Source organism: Hyla sarda, chromosome 2 (assembly GCF_029499605.1).
Source record: "Hyla sarda isolate aHylSar1 chromosome 2, aHylSar1.hap1, whole genome shotgun sequence".
In the NCBI taxonomy this organism is placed as follows: Eukaryota; Metazoa; Chordata; class Amphibia; order Anura; family Hylidae; genus Hyla; species Hyla sarda.
Window position 1 is genome coordinate 219519589 of NC_079190.1, and position 18495 is coordinate 219538083.

An 18495-nucleotide genomic window follows, 5' to 3' on the forward strand; every position below is an offset into this window, starting at 1 on the left:
AACTTTTATTACACTTTTATTTTAGTTCCCATAGGGGACTAATACATGCAATACTTAGCATTGTTCAGTGTATGCAATCTATGCCATAGCATTGATCAGTGTTATCTGTGCCTGAATGCTCCAGCCTGGATCTCAGGCTTGGAGCAATGGAGAGACGATCAGACGGCAGGAAGGAAGGTAAGCACCCTTCCGCTGTCCTCTTAGCTGTTCGGGATGCTGCAATTTCACTGCGGAGGTCCCGAAAAGATCAGCTGAGCTGTCAGTGTTTTCTCCTGTTTTAGATGCTGCTATCAACTTTTATCACAGTGTCTGAAGGGTTAATAGAAGACATCATCCCGATCAGCGATGTCCGGTATTAACCGCGGGTCCCGGTTGCTAATAGAAACCGGGACCTGCCGGGTATGAAGTGCACTCAGCTCCTGAGCGCGCTTCACATACTGGAAGCTGGCCACAGACGTAAATACACGTCCGTATTCATTAAGGGGTTGTACCAGCAACAAAAAGGTTACTTGTATGCTCAATCCTTGGCAACTCACTTCCAAAGAGCATGATAACACATCTGAAAGCCACTGGGCTATACTGCAATTGCTGGAAATGGGGGCTAAATGCTGTGGCCAATGTGCAGCCATTGGCCACTGAATGCAGTCTTGGTTTCACCCACATGCAACTATTACATTAGTCCAAGCTCTAGCGACCAAGTCCACCCCTAGAAAGTGAGGGAAAAAGTGAGCCACCAGGAAACAGGCTTACAGTGACATTTAAAGGGGTTCTCCACTGCCCTGTCTTCTGGAGCTCCGCTTGCAGCGTCCAGAAGTTTATTACTCCGGACGCTGTGTGCGGGCTTCCGTGTTCGAGGCCGCCCCCTCAACGAAAGTCTATGGGAAGGGGGCGCGACCGCTGTCACGCCCCCTTCCCATAGACTTTCGTTGAGGGGGCGGCCTAGAACACGGAAGCCGGCACACAGCGTCCGGAGTAATAAACTTCTGGACGCTGCAAGCGGAGCTCCGGAAGACAGGGCAGTGGAGAACCCCTTTAAACCACTCTGCTAAACTACAAGGAAGGAAGCATAGACTCCTTTACCTACTTAAACTACCTGGTATGATAGTAGTTACACCTCCACTACACTAGACCAATAAAAGTCTGAAATATTGTAATTTTTTCCTCACTTTCTGTTGTCTAAACTTGCGTGCATCTTATAGTTGAAAAAAATTGAGTACTTCCAATGACCTACCCTATATACTCGAGTATAAGCTGAGGCCCCTAATTTTACCCCAAAAACCCAGGAAAAGTTATTGACTCAACTAGGGTGGGAAATACATCCTCTCCCCATGTAATCATCCAGACCCCCCCGTCATCATCACCGCCTGTCAATCCCTTCATCAGTGGTCTTCAACCTGCGGACCTCCAGATGTTGAAAAACTACAACTCCCAGCATGCCCATGTTGGGTGTTGTAGTTTTGAAACCTCTGGAGGTCCACAGGTTGAAGACCACTGCAGCCTTTGTCATCATCCAGCCACCCCCCCCCTCCCCCCTTTTGTTTTGTACTCACCTCCACTCGGCGGGAAGTTAGGGTGAGCTGGTCCGGGCCACCTATGCTGCAGGGACAGTCCGTTGGGGATGGTTAGTCGTTGCGGGCTGTCCATTTTCACCGGGGAAGCCTCTTCTCCGCGCTTCGGGCCCGGCCCCTGACTAGTGACGTTGCCTTGATGATGACGCACAGTGACGTTGCGCATGAACGTCCCTGTGCGTCGTTGTCAAGGTAACGTCACTAGTCTGGGGCCGGGCCCGAAGCGTGGAGAAGAGGGGCGGCTTTATGATGACGAAGGATGCAGTGGTCTTCAACCTGCGGACCTCCAGAGGTTTCAAAACTACAACACCCGGCATGCTGGGAGTTGTAGTCTTGCAACATCTGGAGGTCCGCAGGTTGAAGACCACTGATGAAGGGATTGACAGGTGGAGAGTTCACTCGAGTATAAGCAGAGAGGGGCGTTTTCAGCACGAAAAATCATGCTGAAAAACTCTGCTTATACTCGAGTATATACGGTAATTATTTTAATACAGGGATATGTATGCTTCAGTACAGTCGGAGATTATGACCAGTCTATTATTTACATGGTTAAATCTCTTGTAATGCAATGAAGCAATAAAGGCACATGCAAACATGCAGCATATTGTCTGCCACTGGACAAGTAATGTATTCTCTTGCAATGGTCACAATTAAAGATAAATGAAACTTCAGCCGAAACCAAAGCTAACAGATCGGTTATCGATTCATTTAGTCTGGCCACATTCATTGTGCTTTCATAGTGCTCTGGTTGCCCAAAACAATATATACAGTCCTAGGAGACCTCAGACTGTCATCCTGGATTTTTTTTTGGGCAGCCAGAACACTGAAAGGAGAACGTATTAGGCCAGACTAAGCTAATCAATGGCTTACTGTGGTCACAATCCAGCATCCTTACTATTATTGCATCAAACTGCACAACATTAAGTCTGTTTGTGCACATTTGTATGATTTCTGGCAATCCTCAATTAACCCTTTTCTACAAAAGGGAGACCCAAATACTATTTTTTTCTGTTAAAAAATGCAAACCATACATTGTGTCCATGGATCTTGGATATTTAATTTGTATAACAAATGATTAGGCTCCACATATTTTTCTTACGACATGTTAGTGTTTAAAGAGTTTCACAAGTGTTAAATCTGTTACATGGAACACTTGGTATTATAAGAACATGTGAAAAATTGTGCAAGTGTCTGAGAAGTACAACTAAATTATCAGGAAAGGTAATGACAAAACTATAAAGGCCTTTGATCAATTAGTAGTAAGGATGTTGAAACCAGTTATATGGATATGGGCATAATAAATGAGGAAGGTGCTATAAAGATTTCATATAGTGTTGGTTATACAGCTTATATTTTAAGGCCACAATTTTATTGGCTTTCCTCAAACCTAAACCCTGTATTGTATATTCACCCACAGTTTATGGGGACACACAGCACATATAAGACATTATTTTAAGATCATGTAAATGAGTGGTAGTCTGAAAAGCTCTTTAGGACCAAGAGGAAGAGACTGGATATGAAACATTGATCTTCAGACCATACTATGAAGTCAGATCAACGTGGTATCTTCCCAAACTAGTACATTTTTCACTTCACTTAAAAAGGAGTCCAGTTAGTATCTAGCAAAGCCTATACATGTACAATCAAATTGTTTAAACTGGAATATATCATAATATGGTCCTTTGTCCATGATGAAGTGCAAACGTCAGCAGCTCAACCCATCAGCCTTTTAAGCTGCTGTTCTTCATGTAGCAAGAATATGCCACCATGTGTACTAAGACACTCCACCCAGAGTCAAAACATCAAAGCATATGTTACAAACTCGAACTGGTTTATTCAGGTCAAACTTGATAATGGGAATCTCCTTTGTTGAGCACTTATGACAGAGAAGTCGTCCACAATGGCGACTGTAGGAAGAAAGAAAAGAAAGTACCAACCAGTCAATTCGGCATAAACAGCCATAACTTAGAAACAGTTTAGAAGCATTACAGCCCAGTTTGGGGATTAAGGATAGGTTTCTAATTAAATGTTAAGTACAGTAATTGTACAGTAATTGTATCCTTTATGTGTAAAAAGTCACCCATCTTACCAGTGGTGCTTTCTTGTTGTAACGCCAAACTTGGCAGCACACTCGTAGCAATTGGAACCATCACACCATGGAGGCTCCTGAGTTAACATGTCTGGGAAAGGAAAGGAACTTTGGTAAATATATGCAAAGTATAACATAGGTTTAAACCAATATCATATATGAACTGCCTACTTATGTTATTCTGTTGCTGGAGTATTAACAGAACTTGCCTAAAAGTCTAAAGAGAAGCTGTTTTGTAGCGACTTGATAGTTAAATATGTTGATCCCTTGGTTGTTGTTTACTCCGAGTCTGGCACCAGCCTTCACAATGGCTCGGCAAAGATTGGCGTTTCCTTTTATGTAGGCCAAGAGAAGAACTGGAAAGATAAATCATAAAGCTATAATAAAAAATAAAAAAAACTTAAAATACTAATAAATATGAAACTCTAAAAGGGTAACACTGTTTAAAATGACTGATCTCTAAATATACACTATAAGGCACACATCACAAGATACACTAGATACATATATATTTATTCAACATTGATAAAAATGGTCAATTGCAACCAAAACAATTATTCAGTGGGTAAGATTTAACCACAAATTATTGTTTTAGTTATTTACCCTTAACTGTGCATGGTCCAGTTGGTTATTATGCAAATGACTATTCATTGAAAGACAGTGCCAAAGTGAAAGATTGTGCATCCAGCACCCATCGTCATTGAACATAAATGGCCAAATTAAGCAATTATATCAGCAAAGATATACTGAAAGTGTTTGGCTGTATCAGCAAAAAAAAAAAAAAAACAAAAAAAAAAAACCTACCCCTATCTAATGTGTATACTGCCTTTAGTAATCCTGGCCACTTCAGCCACACCCAAAGCCAATCATATAGCTATGCCATATCCATAGACGAAACTTATCAGTAGAATAGGTCATGTGGAAAGCCACATGTACAGATAATTGTACAGCAACTAACCTGTGCATATGCAGTCACATTGTAACTGTATATTTAAGGTGACAAAGATAACATTTACCCTTGGGCTACCCAGAGCTGACACTTATTAATACAAACCAACTCCTCTTAATCAATTTCCACAAGGGTTTATGGCTACCGTGTGCCACCCACTAACTGCAGACTACTACAGAGACTGTTCGAGCCTGCACAAGTCCGGGCTGCTAAAGCCTAATAAATGCAACAAACGCAACACAAGAAAACAAAACACATTTTTTGGAACGGAGGTTACAAACTGTGAGTAAATGTAGTCACCGGTATTTCCTTCTGAATCTGGTTTATCAAGTGGATATTCTGGCATACATTCCAGGAAGAGTTCAAAGATGGCAGCTGCATTTTCTTTTCCATACTGCCCTAAAATATGCATTGGCGATTGGCCCCTGTCAAAATGAATATAATATTTTTTAACATACAGTCATGTAGTAATGTTTATTTTTATCCAAGAAAGGAGACAACAGTAAAAAAGAAAATAAAAGTGTGAAAATTCAGACTACCCCTAGATGTCTGAATCTAACCTATCCCTTCAGGCACTGCTCCTCCAAACAAGTAAACATGTTTTGGGAGAAAGTACAGCAACTACAACAGTGTGCTATTATCCAATGGGGGTTTCAAACGTCATCAGTATGGATAAGGAAGATTCAGGCTTCAGGACAGAGTGGATGCATATCCAATGCAGGAAGAGAGTGTACACCCAGTGTCCATTGTAACACTAAAGGGATCGGTCTGTTTGGCCAAAAGAAGTGTCTTACGCCTTTAGTGGTACGCTCCCACACACTGGGTGTACTCTCTGTCTCCATGCATTAGATATGCATCCACTCTGCCTGTCCTGATGGAAAAATAAAGCTTAAATCCCCCTTATTCACTAATGCCACTTTTCAAATATCAGTCATGCTCAGAAAAATATAAAAAAATTTATTTGTTACCATGGACTATACAGACATTCTCGGTTAGAACAGTTTTGTCAGTGAACATTTTGCTGTGAAGAACACAATGACATTGCAGGCCACATGGCATTCAAATGCTGGCAGGAATACAGTCATGTGGGCACCCCTGAAATTTTTCTAGAAAATGAAGTATTTCTCACACAAAAGGATTGCAGTAACACATGTTTTGCTATACAGATGTTTATTCCCTTTGTGTGTATAGTAACTAAACCAAAAAAAGGGAGGAAAAAAAGCAAATTGGACATAATGTCACACCAAACTCCAAAAATGGTCTGGACAAAATTATTGGCACCCTTAACTTAAAGGGGTACTCCGGTGGAAAACTTTTTTTTATACATCAACTGGTGCCAGAAAGTTAAACAGATTTGTAAATTACTTCTATTAAAAAATCTTAATCCTTCCTGTGCTTATTAGCTGCTGAATACTACAGCAGAAATTATTTTCTTTTTGAAACACAGAGATGTCTGCTGACATCATGAGCACAGTGGTCTCTGCTGACATCTCTGTCCATTTTATGAACTGTCCAGAACAGCATATGTTTGCTATGGGGATTTCCTTTTACCCTGGACAGTTCCTAAAATGGACAGAGATGTCAGCAGAGAGCACTGTGCTCATGATGTCAGCAGACAGCTCTGTGTTTCAAACGGAAAAGAATTTCCACTGTAGTATTCAGCAGCTAATAAGTACAGGAAGGATTAAGATTTTTTAATAGAAGTAATTTACAAATATGTTTAACTTTCTGGCACCAGTTGATTTAAAAAAAAAAAAAAAAAGTTTTTCACCGGAGTACCCCTTTAATATTTGGTTGCACACCCTTTGGAAAAAATAACTGAAATCAGTGGCTTCCTATAACCATCAATAAGCTTCTTACACCTCTCAGCCGGGAATGTTGGACCACTCTTCCTTTGCAAACTGCTCCAGGTCTCTCTTATTGGAAGGGTGCCTTTTCCCAACAGCAATTTTAAGATCTCTCCACAGGTGTTCAATGTTTAGATCTGGACTCCTTGCTGACCACTTCAGAACTCTCCAGCGCTTTGTTGGCATCCATTTCTGGGAGCTTTTTGACGCATGTTTGGGGTCATTGTCCTGCTGGAAGACCCAAGAATTGGGACGCAAACCCAGCTTTCTGACACAATCTTATTTTTCCACAATTTTGAAAGGGTGCCAATAATTTTGTCGAAGCCCATTTTTGGAGTTTGGTGTGACATTATGGCCCTCATTAACAAAGACTGGAGTGTCTGTTAGGTCTTTTTTTTCCTTGTGATTTACTAATCTGTCGCCCAATTTCCCTTTCTGTCGCAGGTTTTTTTCTGTTGCACAAAATGTATTCTGTGCGACAGAAAAAAAGTCTCTGCAAATTCTGACTACATTAGTGCTTGTACTACTACCCCCATCATGGAACAGGGTCTGTTCCATGTTGGGGGTAGTAGTACAGGGGCTGAGGGATTGATCGCAAACCGATCCGATCAGATGTTATTAAGCAGGGGAGCAGGCGGCATGTTCCGATCCCCTGCAATGTACAGTAAACTTTCATTTTTAAATTCCGCACCAGTCCACCAGGAGCCCTGAATGGCCGGGACCGAGGAGCCAATCAGGGCTCCTGGCAGAGTTTTAATATAGAAGCGCTGTGGTGGGCAAAGATGTATAGAATCACTGGGAGGGTATGTATCTGGCCCCTCTAGCGTTTCTATATATCTTTCCCCCTGCTGCGCTATATCAAACTTAGTGCCCGCTGCGCTTGAATAAATGTACTGCCCCCCCCAGTGCTATTACATATCTATACTGACCCCCGCTGCGCATATTTATATATATACTGCCCCCCCAAGCTGCGCATATTAATCTTAATGTTCTCCCTCCGCTTGCTGCCAATGAATGAAAACTCTATTAGCGGGGGAGCGGAGGGCTGCTGCCCGCTCTCGCTGCTAAGAGTTTGTCATTCATAGCGGGCAGCAGCTGCATATCATGCTGTGGGGGTCAGTCATATGGATATATGTCTGACCCTCTCAGCATACATATACAAATGCCGGCTCACCGTTATGAATGACAAGTAAGCTATTGGCAGCAGCAGCACGAGCCTCCGCTCCCTGCACTGCTTTACTTGTCATTCATAGCGGTGAGCCGGCACCTGTATATATGCTGTGAGGGTCAGACCTATATCCATACGTCTGACCCATATGCACTAAGTTTGATATAGCGCAGCAGGGGGAAAGATATATAGAAACGCTGGAGGGGCCAGATATATACCCCCCCCAGCGATTCTATACATATTTGCCCACCACAGTGCTTCTATATTAAAACTCTGCCAGGAGCCCTGATTGGCTCCTCGGTCCCGGCCATTCAGGGCTTCTGGTGGGGAATTTAAAAATTAAAGTTTACAGTACATTGCAGGGGATCGGAACATGCCGCCCGCTCCCCTGCTTAATAACTTTTGATCGGATCGGGTCTCAGAAGTGAGACCCGACGCGATCAATCCCTCAGCCCCTGTACTACTACCCCAACATGGAACAGACCCTGTTCCATGCTGCAGGTAGCAGCATTTACTCCGTTTTGAGTAATTTCCCGACAGCTCTGAGCTGTCGGGTTTCTGTGTAGCAAAACTCACAGGTTTTCCTGTGAGTTTTCTTCCCACTCGGAGAGTTTTTTCTCTTTTTGTCGGGAACACGCCCCTTTTGTCGTTTTTTTTTTTTTCACTCTGAGTGATTTTGATTTTGTTGGGTTGTGCGCAAATTCTGGCGCAGACAGAATTCTGGCGCAAAACCCGACAAAAAGTGTCGGGATCCTGTTAGTAAATGAAGGCCTATGTTCAATCTGCTTTTTTTCCTCCCTATTTTGGTTTAGTTCTAATACACACAAAGGGAATAAACATGTGTATAGCAAAACATGTGTTACTGCAATCCTTTTCTGTGAGAAATACTTCATTTTCTTGAAAAATTTCAGAGGTGCCAATATTTACTGCCATGACTGTAGGTTCATAATCCACCACAATCCAGCTAAAATGGAAGTATGTACATTGTTTGCAAACACTGCAGTCATGCTTGTCCATACATATTAACTGCTTACCTTAAGTTAAGTGCTTCTGCATCAACATTACATTCTGTTAAAAGACAGCGAATATTGTTCAAGCGACCATGCATTACTGCCAGATGAAGTGCTGTAAATATGAATAATAAAAATTATACTGGTGGTGTATGCTGAGACCAGTGTTACTAGTGTGAAATAGTTTTGTGAATACATCTTAAATTGTCGGGAAATGTACAATAGCAATGCCTAGTGAGCAGGAGCTAAACTCCTCATCTGCTTATATACGTTGTTGCACTTTCAGTTAAGACAAACTATTGGCATTAAAACTCAATGATTATATATTGGCTGTAGCTTGATTTAGGGAAAGCTACCTTAAAAATAATGTTTTATTGGGAAAAAGTAGATTTCTCTCTCTCTCGGAAAATTAATTGGGGGACACAGAACCGTGGGTATATGCTCTTGCCACTAGGAGGCGCTGACACTAGGCATAGAAAGATAAAAGTCGTCCCCTCCTGGCAGGATATACTGACCCTGAGCTAATCAGTTTAGTCCCAAAGCAGTAGGAGGTAACCGACTGAGAAAGAAAAACCAGCAGGAGTCCGTGGGAAACCAGACAAAAAAAAAAAGGAACCAAACCACCCCTTGGACAAAACGAACGCAAACACAAACCCTGGGTGGGTTCTGTGTCCCCCAATGGATCCTCCGAGAAAGAGATTTTACAGTAAGCACAAAAAAGAAAAATCTACTTTTCTCGGTCTGAACCATTGGGGGACGTACCAAAAGCAGTCCTCGGGGTGGGAAAAAAGTACCCCACAGAATCAGGCAGAGGACTGAGCCACTGCCGCCTGCAACACCCTGCGGCGAACACCGGTGTCAGTTGATGTGAAAGTGTGTATAGAATTTGGTGAAAGTGTGCAAGGACGACCAGGTGGCCACCTTGCAGACTTGCAGGGCCAAAGCCCTATTGTGGAACGTCCAAGAAGCCCCAACAGAACGCATGGAATGTCACCCGAAAGGGTGGGACCTTCCCTTTTCAATGGTACAATTCCGAAATGGCAGAACGGATCCAGCGCGAAATGGTTGCCTTGTAAGCTGGAAGACCGTTGCGACTACCCTCAGGAATCACAAAAAAAGGAATCACCCTGCCAAAAAGAGGTGGCCGAAAGATAAATCCGGACCGCCCGAACAACGTCCAGACTGTGCAGGGAATGCTCCTTGGCATTGGAAGGAGCCAGAAAAAAAGAAGGAAGAACTATTTCTTTCTTTGTTTACAGGAAAGAGGGAAACCACTTTGGGCAAAAAGGAGGGAGGTGACTGAAAAACCACCTTATCCTAATGTAGGATCAAAAGAGGAGAGTGACAGGAAAGAGACGCCAACTCAGAGATGCTTCTAATGGAGGTCATAGCGATGAGAAAGGCGACCTTCCACGAAAGGATGCGAAGAGAAGCGTCCCGAAGAGGTTCGAACAGAGCTTCCCTCAAAGCCCCAAGCACCAGGTTGAGCTCCCAAGGAGGAGCCGGAGACCTGAAAGGTGCGGACATGAAAATGAGAGGCCAACTGTCACTGGAAAAGAATAGAAAGAATAGACACTTGACCCTTAAGAGAGCTGTGGGTCAAATGCTGATCCAACCCAGATTGGAGAAAAGGAAGAAGGCGCGGAAAGGAAAAAACAACCGGGGAAACGGACTGTGCCTCACACAACCTGAAATAAGCCTCCCAAATGTGGTGGTAAATCCTGGCGGAGGAGGGCTTTCGTGCCCGAAGCATGGTGTGAATCACCCCAGAGGAAAACCTCCGAGCCCTCAAAACCACGGTTTCAATAGCCATGCCGTCAAATGCAGCAACAGTAAACTGGGGTGGCAGAGAGGGCCCTGGGAGAGCAGATCGGGGCGAAGTGGAAGACGCAGTGGAACATCGGCGACAAGCCAAATCACGTCTGCGTACCACGCGCGTCTGGGCTAATCCGGGGCAACCAGAAGGGCGGAAATGCCCTCCGCCTTGAGTTTCCGCAGAACCCTGGGCAGGAGAGGGAGAGTTGGAAAAAGGTACAGAAGACGGAAAGACGACCACGGAATGACTAGAGCATCCAGAGCCAGAGGAAGAAGCGATCCCTCGGGACGAAAGCGAATTCTATCCGATAACCCTCCGAAATGACGTCTGGTATCCAAAAGTCTTGAACCTGAGCTAGCCAAATGTCCCGGAAAAGGGACAGACGACCTCCCACCCGAGATGAATACGTGGGTGGGGGCGCCCCTTCAGGAAGAAGGCTTACGGGTACCAGACTTGGCAGCGAAACCGCCAGAGCGGTTGCCAGACTTCCAGGCACGACGTGTCTTGAAGGAAGGGGCTTTCCGAGCTTGGGAGGGTGCCTATTTGGGAGGATGACCCAAGGCAAACGGCCGAAAGGAAGTCCCTTTTCGACGGGGATCGGAGTGACGAGACTTGTTCTGCGGAAGCAGAGAATTCTTACCCCCCGTTGTTTCGGAAATAATTTCATCAAGCTGTTTCCCAAAAAGCCAGGAACCGGAGAAGGGCAGCTCTGTTCGAGATCTCTTTGAGGCTGCATCCGCACCCATGCTTTCAGCCACATGGAGCGGCGAATGGCAACCAAGTTACCTGAAGCGAAAGCTGTGCAACTAGTGGACTCCAATGCTGCAGAGCAGAGAAAATCACCGGACTGAGAGTGTTGGCGAGCAACATCCGCCAAGTCCTCCCGGGAAGCACCCGAAAGGATGCCCTGGCGAAGTTGAGAAGCCCATACAGAAACAGCCTTTGCCACCCAAATGGAAGCAAAGGTGGGAAGTAAGGACAGTCCTGCCGCTTCAAAGGGGATTTTCGCCAAGTTCTCAATCTTCTTGTCTGCAGGATCCTTAAAGTGATGCTGTGTCTGCAAGAGGTAGAGTGGTGGATTTGGACAGGTGGGAGACTGGAGGGTCAACCTTAGGCGGCACCGTGCACTTGGCAACAAGGTCCGGAGGAAAGGGGAACCGAGTAAGAATCTTCTTGGCTCCCTGAAGATATATGTCTGGGTGCTTCAAAGGCATGTCCAACAAGGCGTCAAATTCCTCATGAGAACTGAAAGCCTTGGGGGAGCGCCGAGAGCGGCGAAAGGAAACTTCAGGATCGGGATCCGAAGTTCCTGGGTTCTCTAGATGAAAAGTGTCCCTGATGGCTGACACCAAAACATCCACCATTTCAGACACTGCGGTGTGGTCTTCCTGATCCGAGGCGGATTCCAACCCATAATCCACTATTTCCCCTGGGGAGTGGGAATCTGCGGAGGTAGCCTTGGATGGAGGGGTGTGAGACCTGGAATGAGGAGACGGAGACCTGATGATGATGACCTGGAGAGCGGCCCCTGGATAGGGGGCGCTGCCAGTGAACCGGGGAAGAGGAGCGAGACCTGCGGGGTCGGACATAACTGCTAGTGAAAATAGTCAGCAAAAACAAAAATGGAGCAACCTCACCAGTTCTTTGTCCCTCTGGAAAAAAAACAGAGCAGGAGACAGGTTGGAGTGCCGGAGCTGAGGAGGCCAGGAGCAGCTGCGGTTCACGTAGCAGAAGAGAAGAGGGGAGGGCTAATTGTCCCAGGTGAAGACTCTCTCAGCCCAGGACATCCCTCATTGGTAGAGAGTGACCCCTCAGCGTGCGCAAGCAGCCATTGGCTGGCCACAAAAAAGTGGGGGGAGCTCTGCCGCACCACCACACGTGGGCGGGGAGAAGCTCTGGCCCCGGCCGCCACCATTAAAGTAATAAAAAAGTGCCCCAACTGGAAATGCCGACACACGGAACTGACATAGTAAGTGAAAGATGCCGGCCACGCAAGATCAGCAAAAACTAAAGTCAGCACTGCTGCCGGCATCCAGAGACATGTCACCAAAGAAAGCAGTACCAGGGAGGCAGGAGGGGAGGGGGAGGAAACTACCCCGCAAACCCCAGGCCCCAGTACTGAAGAGAAAAAGGACCCTCAACCCCCCCCCCCAGTGGAAATAAAAAGGAGAGAAGTCCCCTTTCTTTTTTCCCTCACAGGAGACCATGAGATAAGGGGCTCCCTAGAGAAAGGTAGAATGGAGGGAATAAACTTACCCCATCTCCGCCATACTTACCTAAAGACGTCTTCAGCCAGCATTTTAGACACCTGCATCATGTCAGGCTGCTACAGCGGGACGAGCAGGGAGAATAGGGGGACCTGGACCCAGGGTGTGCAACCCCAGGCGCTGGGCATTGGCGGGAAGGGGTTAATGGTGCATACATTTATGTCCCGTGCCCCTTAGCCGCAAATGGGGGAACAGGTAGCGCCATGCTCCTGAACCCCACCTGGAAACAAGAAAATAAAAGGATAAAAGAACCTAACACAGGCCCTAACTGAAAAACAAAAAAGAAGACCAGGTCTGGAGAGAGCTCCAGACTTGTGTCTGCCTCCTAGGACACTAAGCTAAAACTGATTAGCTCAGGGTCAGTAGGTGGGGTATATCCTGCCAGGAGGGGCTGACTTTTTTTTCTTTCTATGCCTAGTGCCAGCGCCTCCTAGTGGCAAGAGCATATACCCACGGTTCTGTGTCTCCCAATGGTTCAGACCGAGAAATAACCTTGTTTAAAGGAGATTATCGGTGGGGAAAAAAATGATCCCCTTTCCACAGGATAGGGGATAACTAGCTGATAGTTCGCCCCAATGGTCAGACCCCCCCGCGATCACGGAGCTCAATGAGGAGCGCTTGCTGCAGCCGCATTCGCTCCATTCATTCCTATGGGAGTGCCGAAAATACCCGAGTACAGCTCTCGGACATCATCGGTGCTCCCATAGAAATGAATGGAGCATGTGCTGCCTACTGGTTGACAACACACTCTCCTCACTGAAAGTGCCGAGGTCCCATCCCGGGGGTAGCGGGAGGCCCCAGCGGTCAGACCCCTGCGATCAGCTACTTATCAAGTACTGTATGTAAATTTTTGCCAGAGTACTCCTTTAAATCAGGGTTTTATCACAAACCTAATGGGCAAGATTTATCATTCTTCCTGAAACAAAGACATGATATGATAAGATGGATATGACGGCTCAGCTTTCATATCTTAGCAAGGTATTTTGGTGCATCTGTGACTTTCCATGTGAAGCCCCCACGATGAGGTGGTGTAGATATCTGTAGCTCAATTGTCAGCTTTACATTATAGACTGGAGGAGAATGAGTACTATCATCTCATTAAGAGTGGGCGAGTAATTGTATTGTTAGAGGCCAAGAGACACATATAAGGCTCTATTTACATCTGTCACTCTCTGGGAGATGGGCTAAGCTAGAGACTTTACTTTATAGAGACATTTCTATATCAATTGACTCAATTTCAAAAGTTATAAAGCTCAGACTCCATAATGGACTGTCTATACAGACAATACAGGAAGGTAGTGTGTATCTTCAATATGACATGTCCTAGATAGTTATTTTTTAGATATTAAAAAGAGCTGCTTTAAAAAAAAAAAAAAAAAATTGTAATATTAATAAATACGTTAATAAACATTATTTCTGTCTTACATGTAATTATTTAAACCAACCAAATGCATAGGGCATTCCCTTTAAAAGGTGTTATATCATGTAAACACCCCTTACCATATGTTCTTTGGTATAAGTAAGACATGTGGAAATCATAGTTATAGGTCCTACTTGGATTGCCCACCATAAGCCAGCATGGGCAGCGATTCAACAACTGTGGCTTCCTCACTGTGACAGATTCAACAACTATGTATTACATAGTCAGAGAATATGGCGATAACTACTAGAATTACCATTATTCCCATTTTCATCTGCAGCTCCAAAATCAACACCATTCTCCAACAGTACAGAACAGATAGTGGGCAGATCTTGTTGTGCGGCGAGGTGAAGGGCAGTCTGACGATGCTTTGTCAGTTCATTCACTTTGGCACCTGCAAGAAGCTAACAAAACAGATCACAGACACTATTGATCTAGACATCTACATCAACCAAACGAAAGCAGTCAAAGCCTTTGAACTGCAGAATGACAGTGCAGTTCCGAAATGATTAGGAATTCATTTTAGGTAGATAGTACACATCTGAGTAAATGATCCCATGATTTGACATTACTATACATACCAGGTTACGGACAATAATCTCAGATCCTGCCTGCACAGCCAAATGCAGAGGAGTTAACTTTGAAGCATCCTGCACTCTTGAATTGACATTTGCTTGCACACTTATCAGGAACAGCACACTCTCAATGTCAGAATTCTGTACTGCCACATGTAGAAAGTTCCTTCCTTTGTTATCCACCTGAGTATAACAAATGCAAACTCAATAAAAAGCTATTAGGAATCTTCCAGTGGTACAAAGTCCAAGCTACATCCAATACAAATTGTACATCTATGAAACTTGGTAACTGACAGGGTAAAGATTGGTCAGACCTAAACATTGAGGCTACCCAAAAACAACGCTCTACTTTTTCTTGCTGCACCAACATAAGGCATGTAAAGCATTGGCCACTAAAATAAGGGGGATCCACAAACAGAGCGAAAGATGTTCTTTGTGGCCACTATCTGCTCTGGTTATGGACAGGATCCCGTAGGATTGGTTGTTATGGGCAAACCAAATACGTTTTTAGAGCTGGTGTGGTGTAGATCCGGCACTGCAGAACTATGGTCAATTATAGGAGTGCGGTGTAGTAACAGTGCAGGTGAGGCGTGGGTGTGGACAACTGTGGTGCAGTTCATATGAAGAGACGTAATCCACAAAGAAGAAAATCAAAGAGAATTGCAATCCCCATCCACAAACTTTATTCGCTGGAGTACGGGCACAAACAGCGGAGGCAGGGGCACAACGGGACAAATTGTTTTGCGCTTTGGAGCGCTTCTTCTAGCTGATCGGCTAGAAGAAGCGCTCCAAAGCGCAAAACAATTTGTCCCGTTGTGCCCCTGCCTCCGCTGTATGTGCCCGTACTCCACCAAATAAGTTTTTGTCACAGACAAATTGATTAATCTGGGCCAATGTATAACATATAAAACTATTCCAATTTTCTGTGTAAACCATCTTATTACCTGCTCAGCTGCTCCTGGTTCCCGTTTTAATATGGCCTCTGCTGCTCTGTTATTTTTGAAGGTCATGGCACATGCAAAAGGGGTCATCCCCTGTCTGTCCCTCACATTCAGCCTGATTTCGGGGTGCGAGATCAATAGTTGGATAATTACACGGTGCTGGTTGCTAATGGCAACATGTATTGGAGTTCTTCCTTCTGCATCCTGTAATAGAGATGTTACTTTTTAACATTGTTCTAACCAAAAAAATCACAACTTCCCCTATACCTAAATCACAATACTGATAATTACTGAAAATATGTGGCTAGGCGGATAAAGCACTGTGTGAAGATCTTGTTCAATAGTAGCTTATTTTATTATTGATATTATTGTACCTGTGCGTTCACATTGGCACCAAACTCCAAAAGGCACTGAACTACTTCGTCTAATCCCCAACTTGCTGCCAAGTGCAGAGGTGTCTGCCCATCTCTAGCCTCTTCTTCCCCTTCTCCATTTGGTCCTGGTTTTCTAGGACTGTTGACATCGCAGGCACTGAAAGAGAACAAAAAAAGCGATGCCATTTTACTGACATGCTAACTGCTTCAATTCAGCAATTTTATAGATGAAGTAGGATGAAAAAAAAAAAAAATCTAGATTTAAGGAGCTTCTCCACCATGACAACCTTTTACTTCTTCATATGATAAACACTGTGTGCCTCTATCATTAGACATCCTGTAGAATTTACATTGAGTAGTAAGGGTACATACTCGACCAACACTCCATCCAAAAGGGGCAAAAAGGAACACCATTATCGTGATCACTGGGGGGTCTCAGTGTTTGGTCCCTCATGAACAGAAACTTACCACCATCATGTGAATAGTTAATATGCTGTTACTGTAGAAAATCCCTTTAAGAGTAAGGTCACAAATGCTGTATTTTGCTGCACATGTGTTGCTGTGTATTTTCCTACCCATTGAAGTCAATGGACAGTACAATAGGTAGGAAAATACGCAGTAGCAAATATGCATCAAAATACAGAACTAGTGACCCTCTACCCTAAATAAAAAAATTACTTCCAAATACATTATTCTGGTAAATATGATTTTTGGTTTAAGCCCTGCTTACAACTTTGATGTCAGGCAAAAAGCAGCAGTAAAATGTAGCCAACTTGATATATGTCAGAAGTCTGTATCAGTAGGGGTCTGGGTGCTGAGACCACCACGATCACTAAAATGAAGGGACAGAAGCACAAGGCTGCATGCACTGTGCCCCTTCATCTCTGCGCATTTTGGGTAGTTAAAGCAAGCAGTATAGAGAATTTCAATGCAGGTCTATGGGACTTCTGGTAATCCTGTATACCACTTGCTTAAGCTGCGCAGAGCGGAGATGAAGGTGCATACCTTTGCACCTTCATTCTAACGATCTGTGAGTGTCTCAGCACCTAGACCCCCACTGATACAAACTTCTGACATGTCAGTAATTTTTCCGCCACGATGTCCCGTCACTGTATAACGCCCGTAATGAATTACGGGCATATACGGGTGCAAACAGGCAGTTACAAAACCCCATAGGCTGCAATGCAATTTAGTCACGGCCGTCAGGGGTTTTGTAACGGCCGGGTTTCGCAGCTGTAGTGACGGAACTGGTGAAGGAAGTTTGTAAACGGAAAAATTCAGAGTGTGAAAGGAGCCTTAGAAGTTTGTTGAAATGTTAGGTACACTTACAAACTTACATAGACCCAAAATATTTTGGATCACAAAAGGGTCATTCTGTTTGTTGAAAACAGTGGCCTAGGCTTATAAAAATGTCTGACCAATTACAGCTCAGCTTTCATTTCTTAAACTGCTCTGCAGCTGAGCTGTAATTGGTTGCTATCAGCAACTCTAAGTTTTTTTTCTCTCTCAGACAGGTTAATAAATATCAGCCAATAAGTTGCTCTGGTATAGATACATTTTCTCTAAAAAGTCAGCCACTTTTGTTTAAACTGTTGACAGTGGCCTCCCTTCAGCTCCGCATAAGCATTAAAGGGCTCGTCCTATAATACATTTTTCTGCAGCTTCTATGTGATAAAACATTTCCAAAACGGATAAGCCAAAAATACTTGCATTATTTACAAAACAAACTCTACCCAACCAAATAAATAATCTACTTTTCACAGACTTCTATGGTATACATATAAAAAATTAAGATAAAAACAACTTGTATATGAACAGTGAAAGAAATTATAAAACCAAAATATATACAACACATTAGGGCTGCACAATATGGGGAAAATGTGCGATTGCGATTTTGGGCCTAAATATTGCGATTTCGATATGCGATGCAATCTAATAAATAGTGAAATCGCACCATTTCATGTCCAATCTCCTCCGTTTACAACTATCCACCCATTTTATGCCCACTGACAATTCACATCTCCCCATTTAATTTCTATCTCCCCGTCACATTCTCCTCTCATGGTCACATCTTCTCTCATCACATTTCCCCTAGGTCACATTCCCCCCTCCCCCTGTCACATTCTTTCCCACCCCGTCACATTCCCCCCATACCACATTCCCCCCTCCCCCTGCCACATTCTCCCCCCCCCCGTCACATTCTGCCCCCCTCATATCACATCTCACCCCCTGTCACATTCCCCCGTCACAATCTTCCTTCCATGTCACATTCCCCCTCTGTCACAATCTTCCTCCCCTTGTCACTCCACCCCCCCCCCCCCCCCTTTGTCCCATTCCCCCCCCCCCCCCCCTTGTCCTATTCCCCACCTCCCTGTCACATTTTGTACTGCAGCAACACACTGGGTCGGTTTTCAAATCTCCCACCGGAATCGGGAAACCCAGTGTGTTTGCTGCCGAAAAAGACCTTCCCC

General features: G+C 44.5%; 1 protein-coding gene across 1 annotated transcript in view; it reads right to left on the reverse strand.

Annotated features, from left to right (window-relative positions):
* Window positions 1–2536: 2536 nt before the first annotated feature.
* ANKFY1 (ankyrin repeat and FYVE domain containing 1) overlaps window positions 2537–18495 on the reverse strand; it is a 61930-nt gene continuing 45971 nt past the window's right edge. The window contains exons 17-25 of the mRNA XM_056556406.1: window positions 16025–16181; window positions 15654–15854; window positions 14716–14892; window positions 14391–14538; window positions 8656–8746; window positions 4907–5031; window positions 3867–4013; window positions 3658–3748; window positions 2537–3475 (exon numbers count right to left, since the gene is read on the reverse strand). Coding sequence (XP_056412381.1) covers window positions 3343–3475; window positions 3658–3748; window positions 3867–4013; window positions 4907–5031; window positions 8656–8746; window positions 14391–14538; window positions 14716–14892; window positions 15654–15854; window positions 16025–16181 — 1270 coding nt within the window. The 3' untranslated portion in view covers window positions 2537–3342. The remainder of the gene's footprint in view (window positions 3476–3657; window positions 3749–3866; window positions 4014–4906; window positions 5032–8655; window positions 8747–14390; window positions 14539–14715; window positions 14893–15653; window positions 15855–16024; window positions 16182–18495) is intronic.